The following is a 27,083-nucleotide window of genomic DNA, read 5'->3' as shown; positions in this document are numbered from 1 at the left end:
AAAGCTCAAAAGTGTGTTATAACCTTCATGGGCACAAGAGAATACAGTAATTTGGTTGATTCTTTATTGTATCTCTCATATGAGTCTGAGACACCGAAGTCAATGAGTCATAGACTTTCGTGGTAGTTCAGTGGCTAAGATTCCGGCTTCCACTGCAGAGGGCCTGGGTCTGATCTGTGCTCAGGGAACTAGATCCCAGAAGCCCGTAAAAAGATGCTGCATGCCGCAAGAGCAAAGATCCCACGTGCCACCAATAAGACTTGGCACAGCCAAAAAATTAATATTGTAGAAATAGTAATTCAAATGGATCATAGACCTCAATGTAAAACCTGAAACTGTGCAGCTATTAGAGTAGGGGAAAAAAAGTGGGGGCAGAAAAACCTTTATGACATTAAATTAGGCAGAGTTCTTATATCTGAAATCCAAAGCACAATCACAGAAGACAAAAACTGAACTTCATCAAAAATTTAAAAAACTTAAATGCTCTGTGAAAAATACTGCTAATGGGGCAAAAACAAAAACCACACACTGTGACAAAGTATCTGCAAAACACATGAAAAGGACAAGTGTCCAGAACATATAAAGAACTCAAAAATAAAGAACAAGAAAACAGTTCACCAAAGAAAATAGGTCTATGGTTATCAAACATTCATGTATAAAAATGCTCAACTTAGTCATTAGGGAAACATAAATTAAGACCAACATGAGAAACCACTAATACTGAAATGCTAAAAAATAAAACCCTAATATGCACTGGTGGTGGGAGTGCAAAATGGCATATCCACTTTAGACACATCTGTTTTTCACAGTTAGACATACTCTTACAAGAGAATAATCCCACTCCTAAGTATTTACCTAAAAAAGAAAACCTGTATTGATACACAAATATTGTCGGACAGATCTAGTTAATACACCATATAGAAATTATCATACTTGCTGCCACTGGAGGTGGAACTGACAAGAACGGTACACAAGAAAACACTCAGGTTTAATAGAAATGTGGAATATATTGAGTTTGGTGATGATTACACAAATAGATACATTTGTCAAAATTCATGAAGCTGTAAACGTGAGATTTTTGCATGTGCTTGCTTGCAAAGTACACCTCAATAAGGAACTGTTAGCATACAAAATTGCTGGCCACACACAACCTGGTGATTCTGTATCCATTAATGGGTTATGACCTTCAGTTTGATAAGCACTGGTTCAGAAGACCTGCAGGGTTTGGACGATGACCCCAATGTCTAATTGAATCTTCCAAGCCTTGGAGAATTCCTCTGTTTACAAGTTTATAGAAAATTTTAGAGAGGAACTGAATAAAAATTTCAAAAGTGACTGTTCTCCCTTTCACTCATTTCACATTACTGGACACCTGCAGTGTGATAGGCACTGAAGAGGCAGAGTAGACTTGCTGTAAACAAAGTCCATGCCTTCTGGGAGCTTCTGTTCTAGTTGAAGAGATTTGGGCATTTCTGTTTTAGTACTTTTGGTTGCCTCCAGATTGGACCCATCCTTCCCATGCCTCTCATCCGTGTAGTTATCTGCTAAATGTCAAGGTGCTCAATGAAGTTCTTTTCTCCACGCTCATGAGGATTCTCTGCTATGTGGTCACCCAACCACCATGACACTTTGCGAGTTCTGGAGGAAATAAATGTTTTGTTTTCTATGACAGGACTATTTTAGCACACATGTGAGATATTAACACATGCAATTTTATAGAGATTCTTTGCTGTATGTATTCTCTGATGAGGCAAAGTCCTTGTCACCCTCATCCCCAGTATGGACTCGCTGATGAATTGTAAGACTGGAGCTCCAACTGAAGCCTTTCCCACACTCCTCACATTTATATGGTTTTTCCCCTGTGTGGACTCTCTGATGGGCCTGGAGGTATGAGCTCCAACTGAAGACCTTACCACACTCCTCACACTTATATGGTTTCTCTCCAGTGTGAACCCTCTGGTGGGCTTGAAGGTATGATCTCTGTCTGAAGCGCTTACCACACACATCACATCGGTATGGTTTCTCTCCTGTGTGAACTCCACGGTGAGCCAGAAAATTTGAGGCCCGACAGAAGCCTTTCCCACACTCCTCACAGTGGTAGGGTTTCTCTCCAGTATGGCACCTCTGATGGGCCTGCAGCTGTGAGCCCACACTGAAGCCTTTCCCACACACTGCACACTGATATGGTTTCTCTCCAGTGTGGACTCTCTGATGCACTTGAAGGCTTGAGAACTGACTGAAGGCCTTCCCACACTTCTCACATTTATAGGGCTTCTCTCCTGTGTGGATTCGACAATGAACGTTAAGATCTGAACTCCGGCTGAAGCCCTTCCCACATGTACCACATTTGTATGGTTTTTCTCCAGTGTGGCCTCTCTGATGGGCCAGAAGATTTGAGGCCTGACTGAAACCTTTCCCACACTCCTCACATTTATATGGTTTCTCTCCTGTATGGACTCTAAAATGAATGTTAAAATCTGAGCTACGACTAAAGCCCTTTCCGCATGCATCACATTGATAGGGTTTCTCACCACTATGGCCTCTCTGATGGTCCAGAAGATTTGAGGCCCGGCAGAAACCCTTCCCACACTCCTCGCATTTGTAAGGTTTCTCTCCAGTGTGGCTTATCTGATGGGCCTGGAGGTGGGAACCCACACTAAAGCCTTTCCCACATTCCTCACACTTATACGGTTTCTCACCTGTGTGGATTCTACAATGGATGTTTAGGTGTGAGCTGTAACTGAAGCCCTTGCCACATGCGTCACATTTGTAAGGTTTCTCCCCAGTGTGGATTCGCTGATGAGCCTGCAGGCGTGAATGCCAACTGAAGCCCTTCCCACACTCTTCACATTGATAAGGTTTCTTTTCCGTGTGAACTCTCTGATGGACATGGAGATAGGAGCGCTTACTGAAGCCCAGCCCACATTCCTCACACTGATAGGGTTTCTCCAATGGGTGGGCTATCAGAGGAGCCTGAAAATGTGAGCTTTTTCTGATGTTCCTCCCACACTCCTCTAATCTGTGTGGATTCTCTCCAGTGGGGACTCTTTGATGTTGATGAAGATATGACCTAAGACTAAAACCTTTATGCGACGTATCATGATTGTTCAGTTTTGCTCTACTGTGAACTCTCTGATGGGCTTGAAGACTTGAAAACCGACGGAAGGTGTTTTCACATTTTTCACATTTATAGGGCTTCTCTCCTGTGGAGGCTGTCTGGTTCATTTGAAGGTGAGAGCCCCATATGAAATCCTTCCCACACTCCACCCCTTTACAGGGTTTTCCTCCAGTGTAGTCTCTGTGCTGAACTTGAAGATATGAACTCTGAGTGAAGTCTTTACTGAACTCATCTTTATAGAGTGTATCACTTTGTTTTTCCAATTGACAGCCAATTCCTTGGATAATTCCCATGGAATCTCGACACCTGGTTAATTCCTCTGTAACCTGTAGCCAGATTTTTGAGCAGAAAAACTCTTCGTGGGACAGATACCTTAATCCAACTTCTTGAAGAGTCTCTATGCCATTTAGATTCTGATTTCCTAAGAGGATAAAGAAAATTAAGAGATGGGGCATATGAGTGCTTTGCTCAGAGATGCCAAGGTTATAAACTTAGGTCCACACCCTAAGGCCTTATGGGGACATGACAAACTTCTATTTTTCTTCAGCATCATGTATCATTTGCATACCTCCAGACACTGAGAACTGTTCCACCAGGTTCCCTTTCACTACTGTTTAGTGGGATCCATTTAGAATCATAATAAGTTTCACAGGTGAAATATAAATTAGAGATCTAATAGTTACAGAGCAAGAAAAACACCACCTAGGGAATGTTTACCAAGACGAGACTGCATGTTACTCAAGCCTTACTTTCTCTGCTGCAACAAGTGATTAATAAACAGTTTTCACATAATTGCACATCTGATTCAAATGCTCAAAAGCTCAAGTAAGACCGTTACTGACAGATTATCAGAAGACATCCCCAGGCAGTGTTGAAAACTTTTGCTTTATTAGAAGTTTTCTCCACTGGAAGAAGCTTTGGAGGCCCTGGTAGGTTGGAAAGATACACGTTTGGGAGAAAATAATTTATCACCTAAGGGCCTAACATTCAGAGAAGAAGCAGATAGAGTGGTCTTTTGTTTCCTGCTGGGAAATATCCTTCAGGAAGACAATATGCAGAGTTTACTATAATAACATACACTATTATAAAACTTCACATCAGAAAACTTCCTACAGATTCCACTGGGGAAATAAAAAAGACTGAAAAATTAGAAGATAACCTAATTTTTAAGCAGAGTAAGACCTTGCAAGGAGGAAACAAATAGGGCGGAATACAGATTTTAAAAGTCAATATTGGACAGGAAGTTACATTCTCCTTGGGACTCTGTTCCACCAATTAGTCAAATAGCTTGCTACTAACTTCTTTTTAGGTGTCATAAGTAATGCCTTATCGGTGATGCCTCTTTTATTACCATACATTATCATATACTAAATTCTCCCTATGTATTCTACATTCCTGGAAATTTCCGTTAGCCATACGCTGTCTTGTTTTTACATAGCATATATTCCCATCTGACATACTGTATACATTGTATAGGGCCGAAGGGCCGGCGACTACCCTTCCTGGGTACACTTCCTAGACTACACTTCCCAGAATTCCGCGGGGAGACATTAGCAGTCCAGCCCTACTATAGCTGCAGTATGCCAGCCTACACGGAGCTTTGGACTACACATCCCAGAATGCAAAGGGAGTGCGTGTGGGCCCTCCACACTACCGCCCTCTTGGACTACACTTCCCATGAAGGTCCGAGAGGAAAACCGTTAAAACCTCACCCCCTGACGAGGAAGTGGCCAGTTCCCCTGGTTTTCACTTCCCTTAACCCCTAAAGTCTCAGGCAAATGTCTTGCTAGTCTACTGCATCAGCTCCTGAACAGGGTTACAAGCTTAGAAGCACTTTAGACGTGTCCAAAGGCCTAAGTGACATAAATGCATTACCAGTCACAGAGGCTTCCTGGTAAACCCTAGTTTTACTGTTGAAATAAGAGGAGAAGGAAACTGGGCTTTCTTTGGAACGGGCTTCAGTCAAAAGTCAAAACATTTCAATCCCTGAAATGTGACCAAACATGCTTTGTCCTTACTGGTTCCACATCGAGAGGTTCCTCTGTTGTAATTCTGTGTTCCCTCCTCACGCACATCTTTTCAACAGGAAAAGTGAAAGTCGCTCAATAGTCTCCGACTCTTTGCGACCCCATGGAGTATACGGTCCACGGAATTCTCTAGGCCAGAATACTGGAGTGGGTAGCCTTTCCCTTCTTCAGGGGATCTTCCCAACCCAGGTTTCCCCCATTGCAGGCAGATTCTTTACCAGCTGAGCCACATATGTAAAGAATCTGCTGGCCATGCAGGAGATGGGGTCAATACTCTGGTTGGGAAAATCCCCTGGAAGAGGGCATGGCAACCCACTCCAGTATTCTTGCCTGGAGAATTCCATGGACAGAGGAGCCTGTCAGGATACAGTCCACAGGGTCGCAGAGAGGCAGATACCACTGAAACAACTGAGCACACATATCGACTTCGTTTCCAGCTGCTGAATTTGCGCTCCCCACGTTATGTATTTATAAAATACAGCATAAAGATTCAATGGTTGAAACACCAATTTATCTGTGTATGCAAAACAATTTTTTTTTTTTTTAATTTTTGAAATTGGCTTCTGGGGTCCTATCATAATTTTGATCTTTATATGCCTTATGAACATATAGAACAACCATATTATGGGGTGTTAACTACAAGGGATATTTAGTAGTAATTTTTTACAAATTCCATTGTAATTTCCTGCTTTTATAGTACTGCTACTGCTAAGTCACTTCAGTCGTGTCCAACTCCGTGCGACCCCATCCCTGGGATTCTCCAGGCAAGAACACTGGAGTGGGTTGCCATGTTCTTCTCCAATGCATAAAAGTGAAAAGTGAAACTGAAGTCGCTCAGTCGTGTCTGACTCTTCGCGACCCCATGGACTGCAGCCACCAGGCTCCTCTGACCATGGGATTTTCCAGGCAAGAGCACTGGATTGGGGTACCATTGCCTTCTCCGTTGATAGTACTAGTCATTGAAAAAAACCATAACATGAAATTATAAAATGAAAAAATACCACAACATGCTCCTAAGTAAAACCACTATGGAAGAGTATCCCTTGACACATGATCTTATGCATGTCTACATACAGATGTATGTGTGCATGCACACACACACACACACACACACACACACACATACACACACACACACACAAAGATTCAATTATACTCTGAAGGTTACAATCTGTGACCTTTCAAAGCCCATATTGTGTATCTCTTGCCATTATATTCGCCAGAATTATAATGGCTTCAGATTAATATACAAATATAGCAAAATTCAAATTCCTACAGCTATACACTTATTTCCATAAAAAAAAAATTCAGTGACATCATTGATGTGGTGATTATCTTTTTCGTATACTAACCTCATAATCTAAAGCATTCCGTTATATGATTTTTAGATCAAAGAGATGTATAACCTATATACTGATAAGTACTCCTTTCCCAAAACCATGCTGTACTGTTACCAGTAGGTCAAAGGACATAAATGTCAGTCTTGCCTCAATAATACATTTAATAATTTTATCAAATTCCTACAAGTTTCCTGGGTATTTTCCTCATGGATGTGTGTGAAGAATAAGGCATAGCCTCTACCTGAGAAATTTTGACAGAAGAAATGCTACAGTTCTTAGTAAGCAAATATTTCAAAGTCTGGATAAAAATGAGGGAATTAGAAATAGGTAACTTCAAGGTCGACCAATAAAATTTTTTCTAGTGACAATTTTTGTGACATTTTCAAAATGTTACAGTAAATCCTGCCTTAACATTGAGTGACTCACAAAAAATCAATTGTACAGTTACCTATTGTTGCAAAGTTAGTAACATTTTCAGTTTGTACTGTCAGAAAAAAAATCACAAGACAGTTCAATTTTATATTAGACTCAATCCTTGGAAAACTAGACAGGGCCTCAAACAATAACCCTACTTGAGAACAGAGGCTGTGGGAGGCAAGGAGCCAGTTGCAATAGGCTCATATCATATTAATACTGCAGATTATAATATCAAGTGGTTTTCTGTACTTCAACAAATGATCACTTCCTGAATTAATTTTACTTGGTAGGTTTTCCTCCACTGAAACAATTTTCAAATAGTGTCCATTTCCCCCTTTTGGTTTATTTAACATACATGAACTGAGCACACCTACAAGCAAGAGTCGATGTTAAGGTTGTGTAGATTCAACATCCAAGTCCCTGCCCTCATGGAGCTCACATTATCTTGGACATCAGTTTTGACAAGCCCAACCTTACACTTTCATTAAAGGCAAGACCAAACTCTTCCTCTCTAAGTGCTATCTCCCTAACTGGCATCTAACAAATGTCAAAGTTCTGAATGCAACCATTACAGCACCACTCAGAGGAGGTTTCTGCTGTGTGGTCTGGTGAACACTGGGATAAGTTCAGCTACTGTTTCAACACCCAATACCTTCCCTCCTATGAGACCTGACACTCCCAAGAACTCAGGGTTGCACATGAGTTTTTTGAAACAATCATTTTGTGGAACTTCTTTCCTCTGATAGTTCCTTGATGTTCTTACCACTCTCATCACTTTCATATATCTCCAGTATGAATTTTGTGATGACTTACAAGATTGGAGCACCAAATGAAGCTCTTACCTCACACGTCACACTTGTAGGGTTTCTCCCCTGTGTGAACTCTCCTGTGATACTGAAGCTGTGAAGACCGACTGAAGATTTTACCACACACGTCACATCTGTAGGGCTTCTCTCCAGTGTGGACACTCTGATGAAGCTGAAGACTTGAGGCCTGACTGAAGTGCTTCCCACACTCCCCACACTTTTATGGTTTCTCTCCTGTGTGGACCCTCTGATGCGTGTCGAGGTTCAGGCTCCACTTAAACCCTTCCCACACTCCTCACATCTGTACGACTTTTCTCCAGTGTGGACATTTTGGTGGGCTTGAAGATGTGAACTCCGACTGAATCTCTTGCCAGACTCTTCACATTTGAATGGCTTTTCTCCACTGTGGACTCTCTGGTGGGTCAGAAGATGAGCTGCCTGACTAAAGACTTTTCCACACTCCTCACAATTGTATGATTTCTCTCCAGTGTGGATTCTGCAGTGAATTTTAAGATCGGTTTTGTGAGTGAATCCCTCCCACACCATTCACATTTGTATGGTTTCTCACCAGTATGGATCAGCTGGTGGATCTGAAGTCGTGAATCCTGGTTGAAGCCCTGCCTACACTCTTCACACTTGTAGGGTTTCTCTACGCTGTGGGCCTTCTGATGGATTTTAAGATATGAACTCTGACGAAAGGCTTTCCCACATACCTCACATTTATAGGGTTTTTCTCCTGTGTGGACGACCAGATGAACTTAATAATGGATTTTCATCCTGAAGTTCTTCCCACACTCATCGCATCTGTATGGTTTCTCTCCTTTGTGGACTCCCTGATGGGCTTGAAAACTTGAACTGTAAATGAAGCCCTTACACTGTACATACATGTGGTTTCTCTCCCATGTGAAGGCCTGAAACTGTGAAGGTTGAACGAAGCATTTACCGCACTCCTCACATTTATAAGGCTTCTCTCCTGTGTGGACCCTCTGGTGGATATGCAGATTTGAGCCACAAGTGAAACACTTCCCACACTCCTCACATTTGTATGGTTTCTCTCCAGTGTGGACCATACAATGACTGTTAAGTGCTGATCTGCGGCGGAAGTTCTTACCACATATATCACATTTGAATGGTTTCTCCCCAGTGTGGATTCTCTGATGTTCCTGAAGATGTGAAACATGAATGAAGGCCCATCCACATTTGTCACAATTGTGAGGTTTCTCTCCCGTGTGTAATTTACAATGAACAGTAAGTGTTGATCTACGACTGAAGCCTTTCCCACACTGCTCACATCTGAATGGCTTCTCTACAGTGTGGACTTTCTGATGAATTTGCAGCTGTGAACTCTGGCTGAATTCCTTGCCACACTTATCACACTTATAGCGTTTCTCTCCCGAATGAACTCTCTGATGAATGCGAAGTGCTGAGCTGTAACAGAAGCTTTTTCCACACTCACAACATGTATGAGACTTCTCTCCTGAGTGTATTTGTTGATGAAGATCAAAGTTGGAGAGATCACTGAAAGATTTTGTACATTCATTACACTGAGAAGGTGTCTGGCCAGGGTGAATTACAGATAGTCCGGCCCCATTCTGGCCAGGTGAGTCATGTTGTTGGTGGGATTCAGAATATTTTATCCTGGAGTCTTGACATCTGGTTAAGTCACTTGCAATGTGTCGCCAGATCTGCCAGCAGGAAAGCTCTTCATGTGGTCCTACTTCTGAAATAGTCTCCATCTCACTTTGGATCTTTTCTTCTGCAATGACACAAAATTCTGAGATGTGGAAAACTGAAGGTTCTGTTCGCCGTTTTCAAGACTTCACATTTAGGAGAGAGTATGAGACTTGAATGAATCCAGAGAATGTTCCGTTTGTCTCTTCCATTGCGTGTCATGTGCTCTGGTTTGCATGCCAATGGAAACCAAGTGGTGGTCAAGATCGCTCCTACCCACTACTACTAAACCTAACAAAACCCATTGGTGTGAGTTTCCTAAATAGTTGCAAGTCAAACGTCAAAAATTTAACTTTTGATAATTAGATGCAAACTGTTCACCCAAAGACACTTTCTATTGGATTCAAAGGTAGTGTAGAATCTCAGATAGTAAACTTTATAGTTAGTTAGTAAATGATGCAGACAAAAAATGCTATAGAGATAATAAAATATGAATCAACTACAACTTTAAGAGAAAGCAAAAACTTTTTTCCAAGTAAACAAAACTTGGAAGCAACAAAGATGCCCTTCAGCAGGTGAATGCATAAATAAAAAGTCTGGTACTTCCACAGAATGGAATATTATTCAGTGCTAACAAGAAATGTACTACCAAGCCAGGAAAAGATGTGGAGGAAATGTAAATACTTATTTCTAATTTCCAAAATGGAAGCCAATCTGACAAGCATACATACCGTATAATTCTAACTATATGACATTCTAGAAAACCCAGTGCAGCCAAATAAAATAAAGTAAATAAAACTACATATTTAAAAAGAAAAAAGAACCAGCATCATCATCAACAGGAAAGGGTTCATCACATGAAATACCTAGGAAAGTGATACAGATAAATCTCCAACACCTGAAATGCAGGTTGTGGTTATCACAAAGCATGCAATTCTTTCCATGGTTCATGGTATTTTACCAAAAAAAAAAAAAAAACCCCTCAAAAACTGAATCTAACTTCTTGAGTTACTTTGCTGCACTGCAGAAATTAGCACAACATTGTAAATCAACTATTCTTTTATTTAAATTAAAGAAAAAAGGAAGAAATTAAAATAGAAAGGAATTGGGAAAACTGACTAAATTTTAAAAACTAAAAGGAAGGAAAAAAAAGAAAGTAATCAGATAGGCAAACATCAAAAGACATAAAATGCTCTGCAACCTCCTTCCTTCTCTCTGGTTTTAACATGACCTGGTTTTTAACATCCCCTTCACACTGAGAGAAACAGAGGTCTCCTGTCTCATCCATCAAACTAACACAGAGTCAACAAATATTTACAGATGTGTGCAACATTCAGAGAAGGCAATGGCACCCCACTCCAGTACTGTTGCCTGGAAAATCCCATGGACGGAGGAGCCTGGTAGGCTGCAGTCCATGGGGTCGCTAAGAGTTGGACATGACTGAGTGGCTTCACTTTCACTTTTCACTTTCATTCATTGGAGAAGGAAATGGCAACACACTCCAGTGTTCTTGTCTGGAGAATCCCGGAGATGGGTGAGCTTCGTGGGCTGCCGTCTATGGGGTCACACAGAGTCGGACACGACTGAAGTGACTTAGCAGCAGCCGCAGCCACATATTGGACTGCTCCCGGTACTCAACAGGATAGACAAATCTCCACACTCCTGGTGATCACACTCCAGTGCTGAGAGAGGGGTGATAAACAAGCAAAATCTGTGAGATCCAGTAAGATGCAGAATGAGGAGAGAAAAGGAAGGATGGAATTTTACACAGGGTGGTCAGAGAAGGCCTCTCTCATGATGTTGGAACTGAGCGGAGACCTGAAGGCAGAAAGGGAGGGAGCTGGAAGACTAGTGGTAGAAAAGTAGGTCTGGCAGTGTTAAGGGCTCAGAGGTGGAAGAATCTGTTGTGATCACAGTAACTGTCCCCAAAGAACTCACATCCTGATTTTTGGAGCCTAGACTATGTCAGACTATGTGGCAAAGGGGAATTAAGATTGCAGACAGGATTTAGGCTGCCGATTAGCTGACCTTAAAATGTAAGTGCACCCTCTCCTTTGGGGTGGAGTGGGAGGCTCAATGCAATCAAAAGTCTCCTACGAAGCAGAAGCATGATGCAGGAAAAAAGCGGAAGAGGGACACATGACAAGGGAGGACGGGGCAGAGACAAGCAATGTCGCTAGTTGTGAAGCTTGAGGAAGGTGGCCATGAGCCACTGGAAAGGCAAAGACACAGATTCTCCCCCAGAACCTCCAAAGTGAAACCATGCCACCCCTCTGACCTCTGGAAGTGTAAGATGTTCAACGTGTGTTGTGTTAAGCTATGGTGTTTGCAGTGATTTGCTCAGGCAGCTGCGGGTGATACAGCATCCCTGGTGAGGCTGAGCCATGAGTGGTGTACAGCATGGGTAGGTGACAAGGAGCAAGAGGAAAGGAATCAGAGGGACAGTAGGGGACCATGAGCAGATCCTGGAGGGCTCCAGAAGCCACTTTAAGAGGTTTAACTTTAAGAAAAATAAGAAGCTACAAAAGGTTTGGAAGAGAGGAATGGCATCACTTTCCTAAGTGATTTCCTCATGGCAGTCTTTCCTAAGCATCACTCTTGGCTGCTACCTGGAGAACAGACTATAGGAGGCACAGGGCAACCAGTACAAAGGTATGTCAAAGAAGAGGTCTGGCAGTTTGGATGAGATGACAGCCAAAGGGTTGGAGAGAAGTAAAACCACATGGGAGGGCTTCTCTAAGGACCCCCATCTGCCTGGTTCTTACCTGACTTCCCTTCACTTTGAGTTGCTGTCTTCACCACCCAAAGCCTTTTATCCTTTTCTAAGTGAAATACATCATGTCTGAAGGGGTGACACCCTGTGAACATGCAGAGTAACATATTTAAAATGAACACACTCTGTGGCTGATTCATGTTGACATTTGGTAGAAACCAACATAATACTGTAAAGCAATTATCCTTCAATTAAAAATAAACTTAATGTCAGAAAAAAAGAAAATAAAATGAATACACTAACAGTACAATTTACTGGAAATTAAGATTCCTGTATTTAATATTGATCAATGAGTCAAAACGAGCATAATGAAAATATTTTTAAGAAAACATGACCTATTTCAAAAAATATTGGAACTTCTCTGATGGTCTAGCAGTTAAGACTCAGAGTTTCAATGCAGGAGGCACGGGTTTGATCTCTGATTAGGGAACTAAGATCCCTCATGGCCTAAGGTGCAGTCAAAAAGTAAAAAGGAAAACGAAAAAACCCCAATATACCAATATTTCAAGACCTGAACACATAAATACAGTAAGTACTACAGTAACCAATTTCTCACCAGTGCCTATTTTCATTAAATTTCCCCCTCACTGGTTCTTATATGACTCATACAAATGGCCAGAGTGTTTCCTGCAATGCATTCCATTCTTCCTGACAAATTCCGATATTTTTCTCCCTTATTTTATTTTGTTAAAAAGCGTGGGTGTGAAACTCAGGTCCCCAAGTTCCATTTCAAGACCCCAAAAGCCTTCCACATCTGAGGATACAAAGCCAAGCCAGGGAGATGACCCTGTTAGAAAAGGTGCCTGGGACCTCTCTGGTGGTCCAGTGACTAAGACTCTGCACTCCCAATGCAGGGGCCTGGGTTTGATCCATGGTCAGGGAACTAGATTCCACATGCCGTGACTAAGACTCGGAGCAGCCAAGTACATATTGTTTTTAAAAAAGACAGGGCGCCTGTGCTCACCCACTGAGACCAGATTCCGAAAGTTCTCCAGCATCACATCCTGGTACAGCTTCTTCTGGGCCAAGTCCAGCAGCCCCAACTCCTCCTCCGTGAAGGTCACAGCCACATCCGTGAAGGTCACTGCCTCCTACAACAAACAATCTCAGCTCAATCTTAAAACCAGTGTCCAGTAGAAGCGGGACAATGCCAAGGAGAGGTGGATGATGGGAAGATATTCAGGCTCCTGTGGAAATGTGTAGACTTCCCAGCCCCCCTCCTCCTGTTCTGCCAACACCACACACTGACTTTCCTCAGCTTCTCGGGAAGTGCGGCTATGGAAAAGAAAGGATGGGTTAGAGATGAGTTAAGATTCTGAAGGACTTCAGTCAATTTGTAGAATTTCCAGCCCTTCTTCTATCCTGCCAATGCCACACACTGATTTTCCTCAGCCTCAGTGGCTTCCTCAGTGATTCTCCTTCCTCAGTGGCAACAGACTGACTGAAGTCCCTCAGACTCTGGACTCACTTCCTACCCATCCTCTCCACCTTCTTGGCACTTTCCCTGTTTAAGTAGCCACTGATTGTAAGATGGACATTACATGTGTCTCAGTTATACCAACATTTTAAAAATATTTATTTATTTATTTATTCATTTGCCTGAACCAGGTTTCAGTTGCAGCATGCAAATTTTTAGTTGGGGTGTGTGGGACCTAGTTCCCTGATCAGGGATTGAACTCAGGCCCCCTGCATTAGGAGTATGGAATCTTAGCCACTGGACCGCCAGAAAGTCTTCCCAAATCATTTTAACAAACGAAAATCCCACAAGTCGTGTGGTGGATCAGAAAAAAAAAAGAGAGAGAGAGAGAGAGAGAAAGAAAGAAAGAAGAGCTGTGCTATGCTGTTATTTGGATATTCTACCTAAGAAACAGCCCACACAACACAGATCAAATATAGTTCTTTCTATATTGAATGCATAGTACAACAAGAACAAAAAACTGACATTGTTTTCACAACTGATTTGAGGGGAAAAGGTATCATGGAAGAAAGCTGTCCCTGAAGGGTTGCCTAGAACAGTAAAATTTGTAAACCACCTAAATGTCTATAGGTAGGATGTAGTCAAAAATAAAAAGCTGCCAAAAAATTAAAAAAAAAAAAAGGTGTATCAATACAGTGGCAAATGTGAAGTACCCATTTAAAAAAATATATAATATTAATGGAACAAAGTCAAAATTTAAAGTTAGATGTACACCTAAATACAGATACAGTTATAAACGCACATGAGGAAAAGACAAAGAGAAAATAAAAACAGTTTGCCAGTAGGGAAGTAATGAAATGGGAGAGTTATTCATTTCTAGTCATTTTTCTACTCCATAAAATATATAATAATCACATAAAACAAAAAATAAAAACAAACACAAAGAAAACTCAAGAAGGACAATGTAATGTCTCCTGTGTCTCCTGTTCTGCTTGAGTCATCCCAAAACAAACGTGCAACAATCTGAGCAATGAGATGGAACTTTAAAGTGAGAAAGGCAGGTACTACTCACCTTGAGTGTGGTCATGTTTCCTCCTATGCCTAGGGATGGGCACAGTCCTGAGCTGTACAGGTTCTAGGAGGTCAGAACTGTCTGAGAGAGTTCTGAGAGCCTGAGAAGGCAGAAAAAGACATGAAAGAGTAGCTTGGGTCACTGCTCATCCACACAGATGCTTCTTGTGATTGAGTACATGAACGTTCATAGGAGCATTACTCATAATAACCTACAACTGGAAACAAACTGGAATGTTGGCCTATGTGTGAATGAACAAACTGGTATACTCATACAATGGAATATTATGCATCAATGAAAATTAATCCAGTACTGATTATGCTACAGCATGGGTAAACCCTGCAAATGCTATGGAAAGCAAAAAAAGACAGACACAAAAGACTACATACTGTATCATTCTATTTATATGAAATGTCTAGAATAGGCAAATCTATGGAGACAGAAAGTATGTTAGTGGTACCCTGGCTTTCTGGGGAGAGAATGGGGGTTAACTAAGGAATCCAACTGCAGAAATGAAATTGTTCCAAATTATTATGGTGATAGTTGTGCTGCTCAGCAAAGTTACTAAAAATCATTAATCTGTACACCTGAAATGGGTGAATTCTATGATACATATATTTCAGGCTGGTAAAAATAAATGTTTATTAATCTACATGTCATTTAGATTTGCAATATGAATTTATGGATTGAGTCAATACTAATATTTATATATGAATGAATAAATAAATAAGTAGGGAAGGAGAAGCTTCTCTTTACAGTAGAATGTAAATTAGTAAATGTATCTCCCTATTAAAAAACTTTAATAACTAAAAAAAAAGATAACTTTACAGTGAAGAAATCTGACAGACATTACCTGAGCCTAGTAAACAAAGCTGAGTTTACTAATATAGGGATATACTGATATCCTTTGGCTCCAGCTATGCTGCAGAGACAAGGACACCTCACACTTCTGTGGAATCATTGCCAACAATGCATAATCTGAACTTAAAAATGGAAAACATCAGACGAACCTCAAATGAAGAACTTTCTCCAAAATAACTTGACTATATACACCCCAAAAACATAGATAGTATATTAAAAAGCCAAGACATTACATTGCTGATAAAGGTCCATCTAGTCAGGGCTACGGTTTTTTCCAGCAGTCATGTATAGACATGAGAGTTGGGCCATAAAGAAACCTGAGCGTCAAAGAATTAATGTTTTTGAACTGTGATGTTGGAGAAGACTCTTGAGAGTCCCTTGGACAGCAAGGAGATCAAATCCGTCAATCCTAAAGGACATCAACCCTGAATATTCATTGGAAGGACTGATGCTGAAGTTGAAGCTCCAATACTTCAGCCACCTGATGTGAAGAACTGACTCATTGGAAAAGATCTTGATACTGGGAAAGATGGAAGGCAGAAGAGGACAACAGGGGATGAGATGGTTGGATGGCATCATTGACTTGATGGACATGAGTTTGAGCAAGCTCCTGGAGTTGGTGATGGACAGGGAAGCCTGGAATGCTGTCTGTGGGGTCATAAAGTCGGACACAACTGAGCGACTGAACTGATACTCCCCCAAAATATCAAGAACAAAAAAGACAAAGTTTGTAGAATCATTCCACATTAAAGAAGAACATTAAGAAAAGTATGAGAAAAATTCTGTAAGATGTTTATAAACAAAAAATACGATATAAGGCATAAAATTGGACTTTGAACCGGGGGGAACCAGTTATGAAGACTTTTAGTTAAAAAACATAACAAACTAAATACAAGACTGTGGATTATTTAATAGTATGTTATCCAATATGCTATCTGGCATTACTTACTTATGATTAACTTAATAGCTATCTATTAGATAAAATACTATTCTTTAGTATAATATCTAACATTACCAAGTATGTGATGCTAAAATTCTACAATCACTCTTTCTGAAATCCCTCTTACCAAGACACCTCCTGATTTCATGGTATGTGGGCTTCCTTCACGAAGAAAGTTAAAATAAGTTGTTATTGAATATAGGTAACTTCCTAGTGTTATTTGGCTGATGGAGGTACAGAGCAGATAGGCAAAACAATTGGTCAATTTGGGTAACAGGTATATGAGAGCTCCTTATACTATTTTTGCAACTTTTCCATAGGTTTAACATTATATAAAGATAAAATAGCCTTAAAACTCAGAAAACAGTCATAGGAATGGAAATAATGAAAATAGTAAGGCTAATCAAGAAATTATATGGAAGTTCATTAGTTTATTCTTTCTTATTAGTGTTTGGAAATTCCCATAGTTTAAACACATAAGAGGAAAACCATTGAAAAAGGCATGATTTAAAAAAAAAGAATCTGTAAAATGTTTATAGACAAATATACAAAAAGAGCCACTAAGCAAAAACGTATTAGAAGCTTAACACTTGCTATCATTACATCCTGGATTAATGAGTAATTAAGAAATTTCCTCTCTCAAATTTCTTAATTCTTGAATGCTCCACAATAAAAGGCTGTAAGAAAAAGAAATACTATTCACAACAAGGGAAACAAAATAGTTGACAATGACTTTAAAAACTCACAGGAAAGTCCAAGCCCATCTTATTTGATTTAAGGCCCTTCACGATCAATTCCTAACTATGATGCCTGATTCCACCTGATTCCTAAGCCTTAAGGACTAAAAGACTATGAACTCAAACTCTGGCCTGATTGCCTGAATTTCAACCTCAATTGAGCCCCTGACTTTGTGGGTGACTATGGGCACATAATTTACAGCCCTCTGAGTATCAATCTCATTTTACAGAAGGGGAAAAAAAGCAACATTTCTTTTCAGAGTCATGTTGTGGCACAATGTATTTATTTGTGTAAAACCCTCATCAGTGGCGAAGAAGGCAATGGCAACCCACTCCAGTACTCTTGCCTAGAAAATCCCATGGAAGGTGTAGCCTGGTAGGGTGCAGTCCATGGGGTCTCAAAGAGTTGGACACAACTGAGCAACTTCATTTTCACTTTTCACTTTCATTCATTAGAGAAGGAAATGGCAACCCAATCCAATGTTCTTGCCTGGAGAATCCCAGGGACGGGGGAGCCTGGTGGGCTGCCGTTTATGGGATCGCACAGAGTCGGACACGACTGACGCGACTTAGCAGCAGCAGCTCATCATTGGGGCTTCCCTGGTGTCTCAGAGGGTAAACAATCTGCCTGTAATGCAGAAGACCAGAATCAGATCCCTGGGTCAGGAAGATCCCCGGGTCAGGAAGATCCCGTGGAGAGAAGAGAAAGGCTACCCATTCCAGTATTCTTGCCTGAAGAAATTCATGGACAGCAGGTTGAAAGGCTACAGTCCATGGGGTTGCAAAGAGTTGGACAGGACTGAGCATCTAACACTTTCACTCACTGAAGTTAACAGTCAAGGGTTAATTATTATCAATGCCCATTTCCAATTACACATCGGACACATTCTCTGATTGATACAACCATCATTTTAAGAGAAAAATATCAAATCCTACTCACGTGGAGCTTTGCAGTTAGTAGCCCAGGAGTCACTCCCACCTCCTGTAGTTCTTTCTGAGGTCACGCTGGGTAAAGAAAGAATGCTAGGAAATGCCAGGACCGAGCCCTCGTCTTCGTTAAAAGTTAAAGCCTCCCTTCCCTCCCAGCAGTCTGGAACCTTCTCTTCCAAGTCAGAAGGGGAGCAGGATGACCCAGTGTCACACAGACATGGAAAGAAGGGTAAGGGTCACTGAAAGTGGATCTCTGATGCTAACCCGGGTACCTGACTGTTCTTTCAGAAATTAACAGCAAGGAGAAATCAGCACTCACCATTTGCCAGCAACTGGCTAAGACTTTTATTTGTATCACCTCTTCCCAATACAACTCTACTAGGAAGGTCATAGTATTTTAAAGAAAAGTAATGGGTGGCTCAGGCAATAAAGAATCCTCCTGCAAAGCGGGAGATCTGGGTCCGATCCCTGGTGGGGAAGATCCTCTGGAGGAGGGGTGGGGAAGATCCTCTGGAGGAGGGCGTGGTAACAGTATTCGTGCCTGGAGAATCCCATGGACAGAGGAGCCACACACACACACACACACACACACACACACACACACACACACACACACACTATGGGAGGCACAGGGAGATTAACTCCTGGAGAATCCCATGGACAGAGGAGCCACACACACACACACACACACACACACACACACACACACACTATGGGAGGCACAGGGAGATTAACTCCTGGAGAATCCCATGGACAGAGGAGCCACACACACACACACACACACACACACACACACACACACACACTATGGGAGGCACAGGGAGATTAACTCCTGGAGAATCCCATGGACAGAGGAGCCACACACACACACACACACACACACACACACACACACACACACTATGGGAGGCACAGGGAGATTAACTCCCCATGCGACACACACACACACACACACACACACACACACACACACACACACACTATGGGAGGCACAAGGAGATTAACTCCCCATGCGACACACACACACACACACACACACACACAATATGGGAGGCACAGGGAGATTAACTCCCCATGCGACACACACACACACACACACACACACTATGGGAGGCACAGGGAGATTAACTCCCCATGCGAGTAAGTAGATTAAACGCGCACACACACACACACCCAACACACCCAACACACACAAACACACACACAACGGGAGGCAAGGGAGATTAACTCTACATGCGAGTAAGTAGACTAAGGACATACACACGCACACACACACACACACACACATACACACACACACAGGCACAGGGAGAGTAACTCCCCATGCGAAGAAGTAGAAGCGCACAGGCAAGGTTGAGAGGCGGAACTGGCTAGCCCAAAGCCACGGAAACTCTTAATCTAGGAGGTATGCGAGGGGAGCTGGTCCTCTCTCAGGGTCGCCAGAATACCCCAACCGCTCCGCCAACGGGAACGCACACCGCTGCCTTTGCTCCTCCGCACCTGCACTCTCCGCCGAGGATTCTTCCCCCCTAAGTCGACTGCCAGGTAACTGCGCATCCCATGCATAGATCCAGAACATTTGGAAGGGCCACCAAGACGCGGAACTGACAAGCCCGCCCCACGGAAGAGACACCAGCAACCTCACTCTCCCTGGACGGAAGTCCTAGGAGTTCACGGGGCATCTGGACTACACTTCCCAGGATTCATCTGATTTCCCCTTCTTGAGCGGCACTGCAAGAAACTAACAGTGTCAGAACTACACTTCCCCGAATGCCAAGGGACACTAACCAGGGTCTCACTTTCCAGGAAGAAGTGTTGGAACTACGGGAGCTCCTTGACTACACTTCCTAAAACTCCACAGCGGAAAGAACCTCACAGTCCCGACTCCCCGGGCGGTGATGAGGTTCCCTGCACGGGGTCTGTTAATTTTCCTTGAATTCCCCAGTGAAAATATTCCATAGACACGACTTTTTGAAATCAAAATGTCTCCCAATTATGGCAGGAGTGTTGTTGGAAAGGGAACAAGTAGGGAGATACAATCTTCAAGTTATTAACTGCTTAGGGGACACAAGGTGATTGAATGCAGGCTCATTTTAGTCTAATCTGATGTTCGGAGGCTAAAGCTGTGAGGTAAAAGAATAGGCGAAGAGGAATGATTTAGGAGGGGCAATGAGGAAGAAAGGAGGTAGCAGTGCCAACTCCAGACCCTGTGGTACCACTGCTTTGGCAGGAAAAACAAACTTGAGAGGGCCAAAATGGAAACTCGTCCTCATGGAAAAGTGCTCTTCCCTCACCTAAACTTTTCATTGAGGTTGATATGATCCCTACTTTGGATGTGAAAGCACCAAATTTCAGAAAGTTACGAAGTTGTCTGCTATCTCAATGCAAGTCTAATTGCTGAAGAGCTTGGCACTGGAGTTACGGGAACTCCAAAAGCGTATGATTTAATGACAGAGCACTGAGGAGGATTCTATTGGTGAGGAAGGATGTTTATATTCATATGAAATGTATTTATTATATTAAATATTAATATTTTCTGGTTAAAATCTTTATTATAGGTAGTAATATTAAAACATATGTTACTCGAAGCTAATTAAAACAGTATAAAGCAAAATGGGGGAGGGGGATGATACTTAGATTCTGTCCCCTGAAGATAACCAGATTTTTTTTCTCCCTATAAACATACTTAACATGTATCAACACACAGACTTGGTTTTTTTGTTTTGCCCACACTCTATGGTATGCAAGATCTTACATAGTTCCTTGCCCAGGGTTTGAACCCACACCCCCTCCAATGGAAACATAGAGTCTTAATCACTGGACCACCAGAGAAGTCCCCACATGTATTTGTTTTTTTAAGTCTCCTATTTTGCCTCTATTTCTCTAAACTCAATATAAGCTAGACATTTTCTAATAAAAGCCACTGAAAATCTAAAACCTTTCAATGATGATTATATAATGATTCATTGAATGAATCTGAGAGATGAAAACAAAACAGCCCCTGACATGTGGAAGCTGGCATGGCACTCCAACTAGGGCAATGTTATTCTCCTTTAGGATATAAACCAATCACAGAATACCATCCTCAAATGAGGTGTCTCTGAGACTATGGGTAAAGTAAGACAGAACAAGGCCCCTCCATAATTTTGTTTAGGCAGACAAAAATAAGGTCACTGTGCCACCCACATAATACCAAGTATCACCGTCTTGGCTAAAAGAGTGACTGCTACTTCTTTACGACTTTAGATTTTATATTTGTTTTGTCTGCTCTCCCAAAGCTTTCTAACAGCATCCAACCTAGAGTGAACCCTGCTTCCTTAGGCTCTGTCCCAAAACACCCAACCAAAGCCCAAATCCGGTAACAGATTGAGCAGGGACATTTCCACGTGGCATGGTGGAGATGCAAGGACTTGTAAGTCCCATTGTCCCTTGGCAGTACCAGTTCCCTGAGTGAAAAACTGAGCTGCTGCCTACCCTCTGGCCACATGGGGACAAACAGGATATACATAAGCTTCCTGTTACCAGGGAGAACCTGGTTCAGTGGGTGCGGACAGAAGTCTGAGAGGTGACTCCTGGAAGAGAGGGAGACTATATCCTACCAAGGCTTTTGACCAAGCTCAAACTCCCTTGTGTGCAACTCGCCAACTCCCATGATGTCCCAGGGGTTGCAGTGTCTGGAAGAAATACAAGGGTCCTGTGCAGGAAGCTCTATCCAGTCCAGGTCACTCACAACTCCGTTTTCGTGCAGTACCAAACGACTGATGGCTTTACTGAAACTTTTGAGATAATCTCCTCCCTGAGGGAGAAATTTAAAAATTGAAGCACAGATAAGGAAAAAGCAAAGCAAAGTCACTCAGTCGTGTCCGACTTTTTGCGACCCCGTGGACTGCCCACCAGACTCCGCAATCCACGAAATTTTCCAGGCAAGAATATTGAAGTGTGTTGCCATTTCCTGTGCCTCAGCTGGTAAAGAATTCGCCTGCAATGCGGGAGACTTGGGTTGGATACCTGGGTTGGGAAGATCCCCTGGAGAAGGGAATGTCTTCCCACTTCAGTATTCTGGCCTAGGAGAATTCGAATTTGTACAGGACTCAACAACAGATAAGGACAGAAGCTAGCAAAATCCCATGCTAACTGGATGCTGCATCTTATTTAAGGGGACATTGCAGATTCAAATGTCTCCAGCCAAATAACATACTTAGGGATGGGACCAAGGTCTCCGTGTCTTCACCAGAGACAGTGGCCCTATTCTCTAAGATAAAAGGGGGAAACAGAGGAATTAAGACTTTTCTGGGAATCCTGGACGCTGCATCTCATATGGTGGTTTTTCTAGGCCTCTGTAGGTCTAAAGATTAAACTGGTGACACTGGGCTCTGGGGATGAACCTGGTACCCACAGTGCTTATGTGCTTGTGTGGCCTATGTGCCTGATGTGGTTGTGGGTGTGATGCTTTGGGACATTTTAGGTGCCAGTCACTGTGGTTTCCATAGGCAAGTGCAATGTGGGCACGGACATTTTGGCTGCTTTTGGCTCAGAATGACTCCAGCTCCTGAGTGAGTAGGCTACCTCAAAGCAAAGAATTCAAGCCATAACAGTGACTCCTGCCTGCCACCTAAATTACCCAATCCCCAGTGGGCTTTTCAATAAAAGCAGTGCTACATACAAGGCCAAACCATGGATAAGCTAAAATGATTGTCCTACACCTCAAAATATGCATACTTTCTCCAGCAAGATTTTATTCAACTATCTGGTTTAATTCTCAAGCCACTGTACTACGAAGATAGTGTTTAAAAAAAAACAAACTAACAGGTCCAAAGTGGAGTCCTTTGTTTCACACACACTCACACTGGCTTAAGACTCAATGTTAAAAAAAACAAAGATCATGGCGTCTGGCCTCATTACTGCATGGCAAATTGAAGGCGGAAATGTGGAAGTAGTGACGGATTTCCTCTACTTGGGCTCCAAAATCATTGCACACAGTGACTGTAGCCATGAAATCAGAAGGCGATTGCTTCTTGGCAGGAAACTAATGACAAACCTAGACAATGTATTGAAAAGCAGAGACATTACTCTGCCAACAGAGGCCCATATAGTCAAGGCTATGGTCTTCCCAGTGGTCACATAGGATTGTGAGAGAAGGACCAGTAAAGAAGAAAGAACACCAAAACCTTTATGCGTTCAAACTGCAGTGCTGGAGAACACTCCTGAAAGTCCCTTGGACAGCAAGGAGATCAAACCAGTCAATCCTAAGGGAGATCAATCCTGAATATTCACTGGAAGGACTGATGCTGAAGCTGAAGCGCTAGTATTTTGGTCATCTGATGCAAACAGATGACTCACTGGAAAAGTCCCTGGTTCTGGGAAAGATTGAGGGCAGAAGGAGAAGAGGGTGTCAGAGGATGAGATGGCTGGAGGGCATCACTGATGCAATGAACATGAACTTGGGCAAACTCCAGTAGATGGTGAGGGATAGGCAGGCCTGGAGTTCTGTAGTCCATGGGGTCACAAAGAGTTGGACACAACTGTGTGAGTCAACAACTGGTTTAATTCTCAAACCATTGTACTACTGAAAAGGAAAAGTTAAAATTTTACATAACTTCCTGGTCATTCTGCCTTGGTAACTCAGCTTTCTCCTTGCAAAGTCTGGATCACGTAGGTCACGTAGTCTCAGAAAGTGGGGACTTACAATACTAGGAAGTGGAGGTTATCTCACTCATGTTGTCCTGCTCTTTGCAATTGTCCAGCCCCTGTAAACCTGCTTAATCATGCCTGTCCACGTAAAGGTACGGCATCCCCCTCCCCATCTTGACAGCTGTTCCCGCCTGTGCGAAACCCCTGATTTTAACCAGCCTATTAGCAGCTAGTGTTGCCCCCTATAATCTGTCTATAAAATCTCTGTAACCCCTTTGTTCGGGGCTCAGAGCTGGGAGTGCTAACTCCGCTGAGCCCACCGGTGTAATAAACCTGTGCTCTCCAACTCTCCCAGTGTGGTGCTTGGTTTCATGATTCCTGGTTTCTGCAACACTATGAAGGTAGTATTTCTTTTTTAAGGCCTAAAGTGGACTCATTTGTCACACACACACACCATGGCAGCAAATCAAGACTTTATTTCATAGAAATGTAATCGTAATCAACTAGGTTGGTATTTTATTTTCAGCACTAAGGAGGTAATCTTCTCTTGTGTTGTTGGAAGAGGGTGTTTGCTATGGCCCGTGCATTCTCTTGGCAAACCTCTACTAGCCTTTGCCCTGCTTCTTTCCATACTCCAAGGCCAAATTTGCCTGTTACTCCGGGTGTTGCTTGACTTCCTACTTTTGCATTCCAGTCCCCATATTGAAAAGGACATCTTTTTTGTGTGTCAGTTCTAAAAGGTCTTGCAGGTTTTCATAGAACCGTTCACCTTCAGCTTCTTCAGCATTACTAGTTGGGGCATAGGCTTGGATTACCGTGATATTGAATGGTTTGCCTTGGAAATGAACAGAGATCATTCTGTCATTTTCGAGATTGCATCCAAGTACTGCATTTTGGACTCTTCTGTTGACCATGATGGCTACTCCATTTCTTCTAAGGGGTTCCTGTCCACAGTAGTAGATATAATGGTCATCTGAGTTAAATTCACCCTTTCCAGTCCATTTTAGTTCGCTGATTCCTAGAATGTCGACATTCACCCGTGCCATCTCCTGTTTGACCACTTCCAATTTGCCTTGATTCATGGACCTAACATTCCAGGTTCCTATGCAATATTGCTCTTTACAGCATTGGACCTTGCTTCTATCACCAGTCACATCCACAACTGGGTATTGTTTTTGCTTTGGCTCTATCCCTTCATTCTTTCTGGACTTATTTCTCCAGTGATCTCCAGTAGCATATTGGGCACCTACTGACCTGGGGAGTTCCTCTTTCAGTATCCTATTATTTTGCCTTTTCATACTGTTCATGGGGTTCTCAAGGCAAGAATAGTGAAGTGGTTTGCCATTCTCTTCTCCAGTGGACCACATTCTGTCAGACCTCTCCACCATGACCCGTCCATCTTGGGTGGCCCCACACGGCATGGCTTAGTTTCATTGAGTTAGACAAGGCTGTGGTCCATGTGATCAGATTGGCTAGTTTTCTGTGATTATGGTTTTAGTGTGTCTTCCCTCTAATGCCCTCTTGCAACACTTACCATCTCACTTGGGTTTCTCTTACCTTGGAGGTGGGGTATCTCTTTACAGCTGCTCCAGCAAAGCACAGCCCCTGTTCCTTACCTTGGAGGAGGGGTATCTCCTCATGGCCGCCCCTCCTGGCCTCATGGACATCACCAGATGGTCAAACCGAAATCAGATTGATTATATTATTTGCAGCCGAAGATGGAGAAGTTCTAGACAGTCAGCAAAAACAAGACTGGGAGCAGATTGTGGCTCAGATCATGAACTCCTTATTGGCAAATTCAGACTTAAATTGAAGAAAGTAGGGAAAACCACTAGACCATTCAGGTATGACCTAAATCAAATCCCTTACGACTATACAGTGGAAGTGAGAAATAGATTTAAGGGACTAGATCTGATAGACAGAGAGCCTGATGAACTCTGGACAGAGGTTCGTGACACTGTACAGGAAACAGGGATCAAGACCATCCCCATGGAAAAGAAATGCAAAAAGGCAAAATGGTTGTCTGAGGAGGCCTTACAAATAGCTGTGAAAAAGAAGACAAGGGAAAAGCAAAGGAGAAAGGGAAAGATATTCCCATTTGAATGCAGAGTTCCAAGGAACAGGAAGGAGAGATAAGAAACCTTTCCTCAGCAATCAATGCAAAGAAATAGAGGAAAGCAACAGAATGGGAAAGACTAGAGATCTCTTCAAGAAAATTAGAGATACCAAGGGAACATTTCAGGCAAAGATGGGTTCTATAAAGGACGGAAATGGTATGGACCTAACAGAAACAGAAGACATTAAGAAGAGGTGGCAAGAATACACAGAAGAACTGTACAAAAAAGATCTTCATGACCCAGATAATCATGATGGCATGATCACTCACCTAAAGCCAGACATCCTGGAATGTGAAGTCAAGTGGGCATTAGAAAGCATCGCTCGAACAAAGCTAGTGGAGGTGATGGAATTCCAGTTGAGCTATTTCAAATCCTGAAAGATAATGCTATTAAAGTGCTGCACTCAATATGCCAGCAAATTGGGAAAACTCAGCAGTTGCCACAGGACTGGAAAGGGTCAGTTTTCATTCCAATCCCAAGGAAAGGCAATCCCAAAGAATGCTCAAACTACCACACAATTGCACTCATCTCACACGCTAGTAAAGTAATGATCAAAATTCTCCAAGCCAGGCTTCAACAGAACATGAACTGTGAACTTCCAGATGTTCAAGCTAGTTTTAGAAAATGCAGAGGAACCAGAGACCAAATTGCCAACATCCACTGGATCATCGAAAAAGCAAGAGAGTTCTAGAAAAACATCTATTTCTGCTTTATTGATTATGCCAAAGCCTTTGACTGTGTGGATTACAAAAAAAATGTAGAAAATTCTGAAAGAGTTGGGCATATCAGATCACCTGACCTGCCTCTTGAGAAACCTATATGCAGGTCAGGAAGCAAGAGTTAGAACTGGACATGGAACAACAGACTGGTTCCAAACAGGAAAAGGAATACGTCAAGGCTGTATATTGTCACCCTGCTTATTTAACTTATATGCAGAGTACATCATGAGAAATGCTGAGCTGGAAGAAGCACAAGCTGGAATCAAGACTGCCGGGAGAAATATCAATAACCTCAGATATGCAGATGACACCACACTTATGGCAGAAAGTGAAGAGGAACTAAAAAGCCTCTTGATGAAAGTGAAAGAGGAGAGTGAAAAAGTTGGCTTAAAGCTCAACGTTCAGAAAACTAAGATCATGGCATCTGGTCCCATCACTTCATGAGAAATCGATGGGGAAACAGTGGAAACAGTGTCAGACTTTATTTATGGGGCTCCAAAATCACTG

General features: G+C 42.4%; 1 protein-coding gene and 1 pseudogene across 3 annotated transcripts in view; both read right to left on the bottom strand.

Moving 5' to 3' along the window:
* Nucleotides 1-19,674, bottom strand: part of LOC136161419 (zinc finger protein 234-like) — a 58,573-nt gene extending 38,899 nt beyond the window's left edge. For 2 of the 3 annotated variants that reach the window (XM_065926270.1, XM_065926266.1), the window contains exons 1-2: nt 18,120-18,148; nt 14,642-14,741 (exon numbers count right to left, since the gene is read on the bottom strand). In XM_065926270.1, coding sequence (XP_065782342.1) covers nt 14,642-14,656 — 15 coding nt within the window. In that variant the 5' untranslated portion in view covers nt 14,657-14,741; nt 18,120-18,148. Of the gene's footprint in view, nt 1-14,641; nt 14,742-17,669; nt 17,808-18,119; nt 18,185-19,609 lie in introns of those variants that run through there. The other variant, XM_065926262.1, reaches the window with a different exon arrangement.
* On the bottom strand, nt 6,424-18,158 carry LOC136161424 (zinc finger protein 234-like; annotated as a pseudogene).
* Nucleotides 19,675-27,083: the final 7,409 nt, after the last annotated feature.

This window comes from Muntiacus reevesi, chromosome 2, assembly GCF_963930625.1.
Source record: "Muntiacus reevesi chromosome 2, mMunRee1.1, whole genome shotgun sequence".
NCBI classification, from domain to species: Eukaryota; Metazoa; Chordata; class Mammalia; order Artiodactyla; family Cervidae; genus Muntiacus; species Muntiacus reevesi.
The sequence above is the reverse complement of the archived record's forward strand: the minus strand, read 5'-3'. Positions and strand labels throughout refer to the sequence as shown.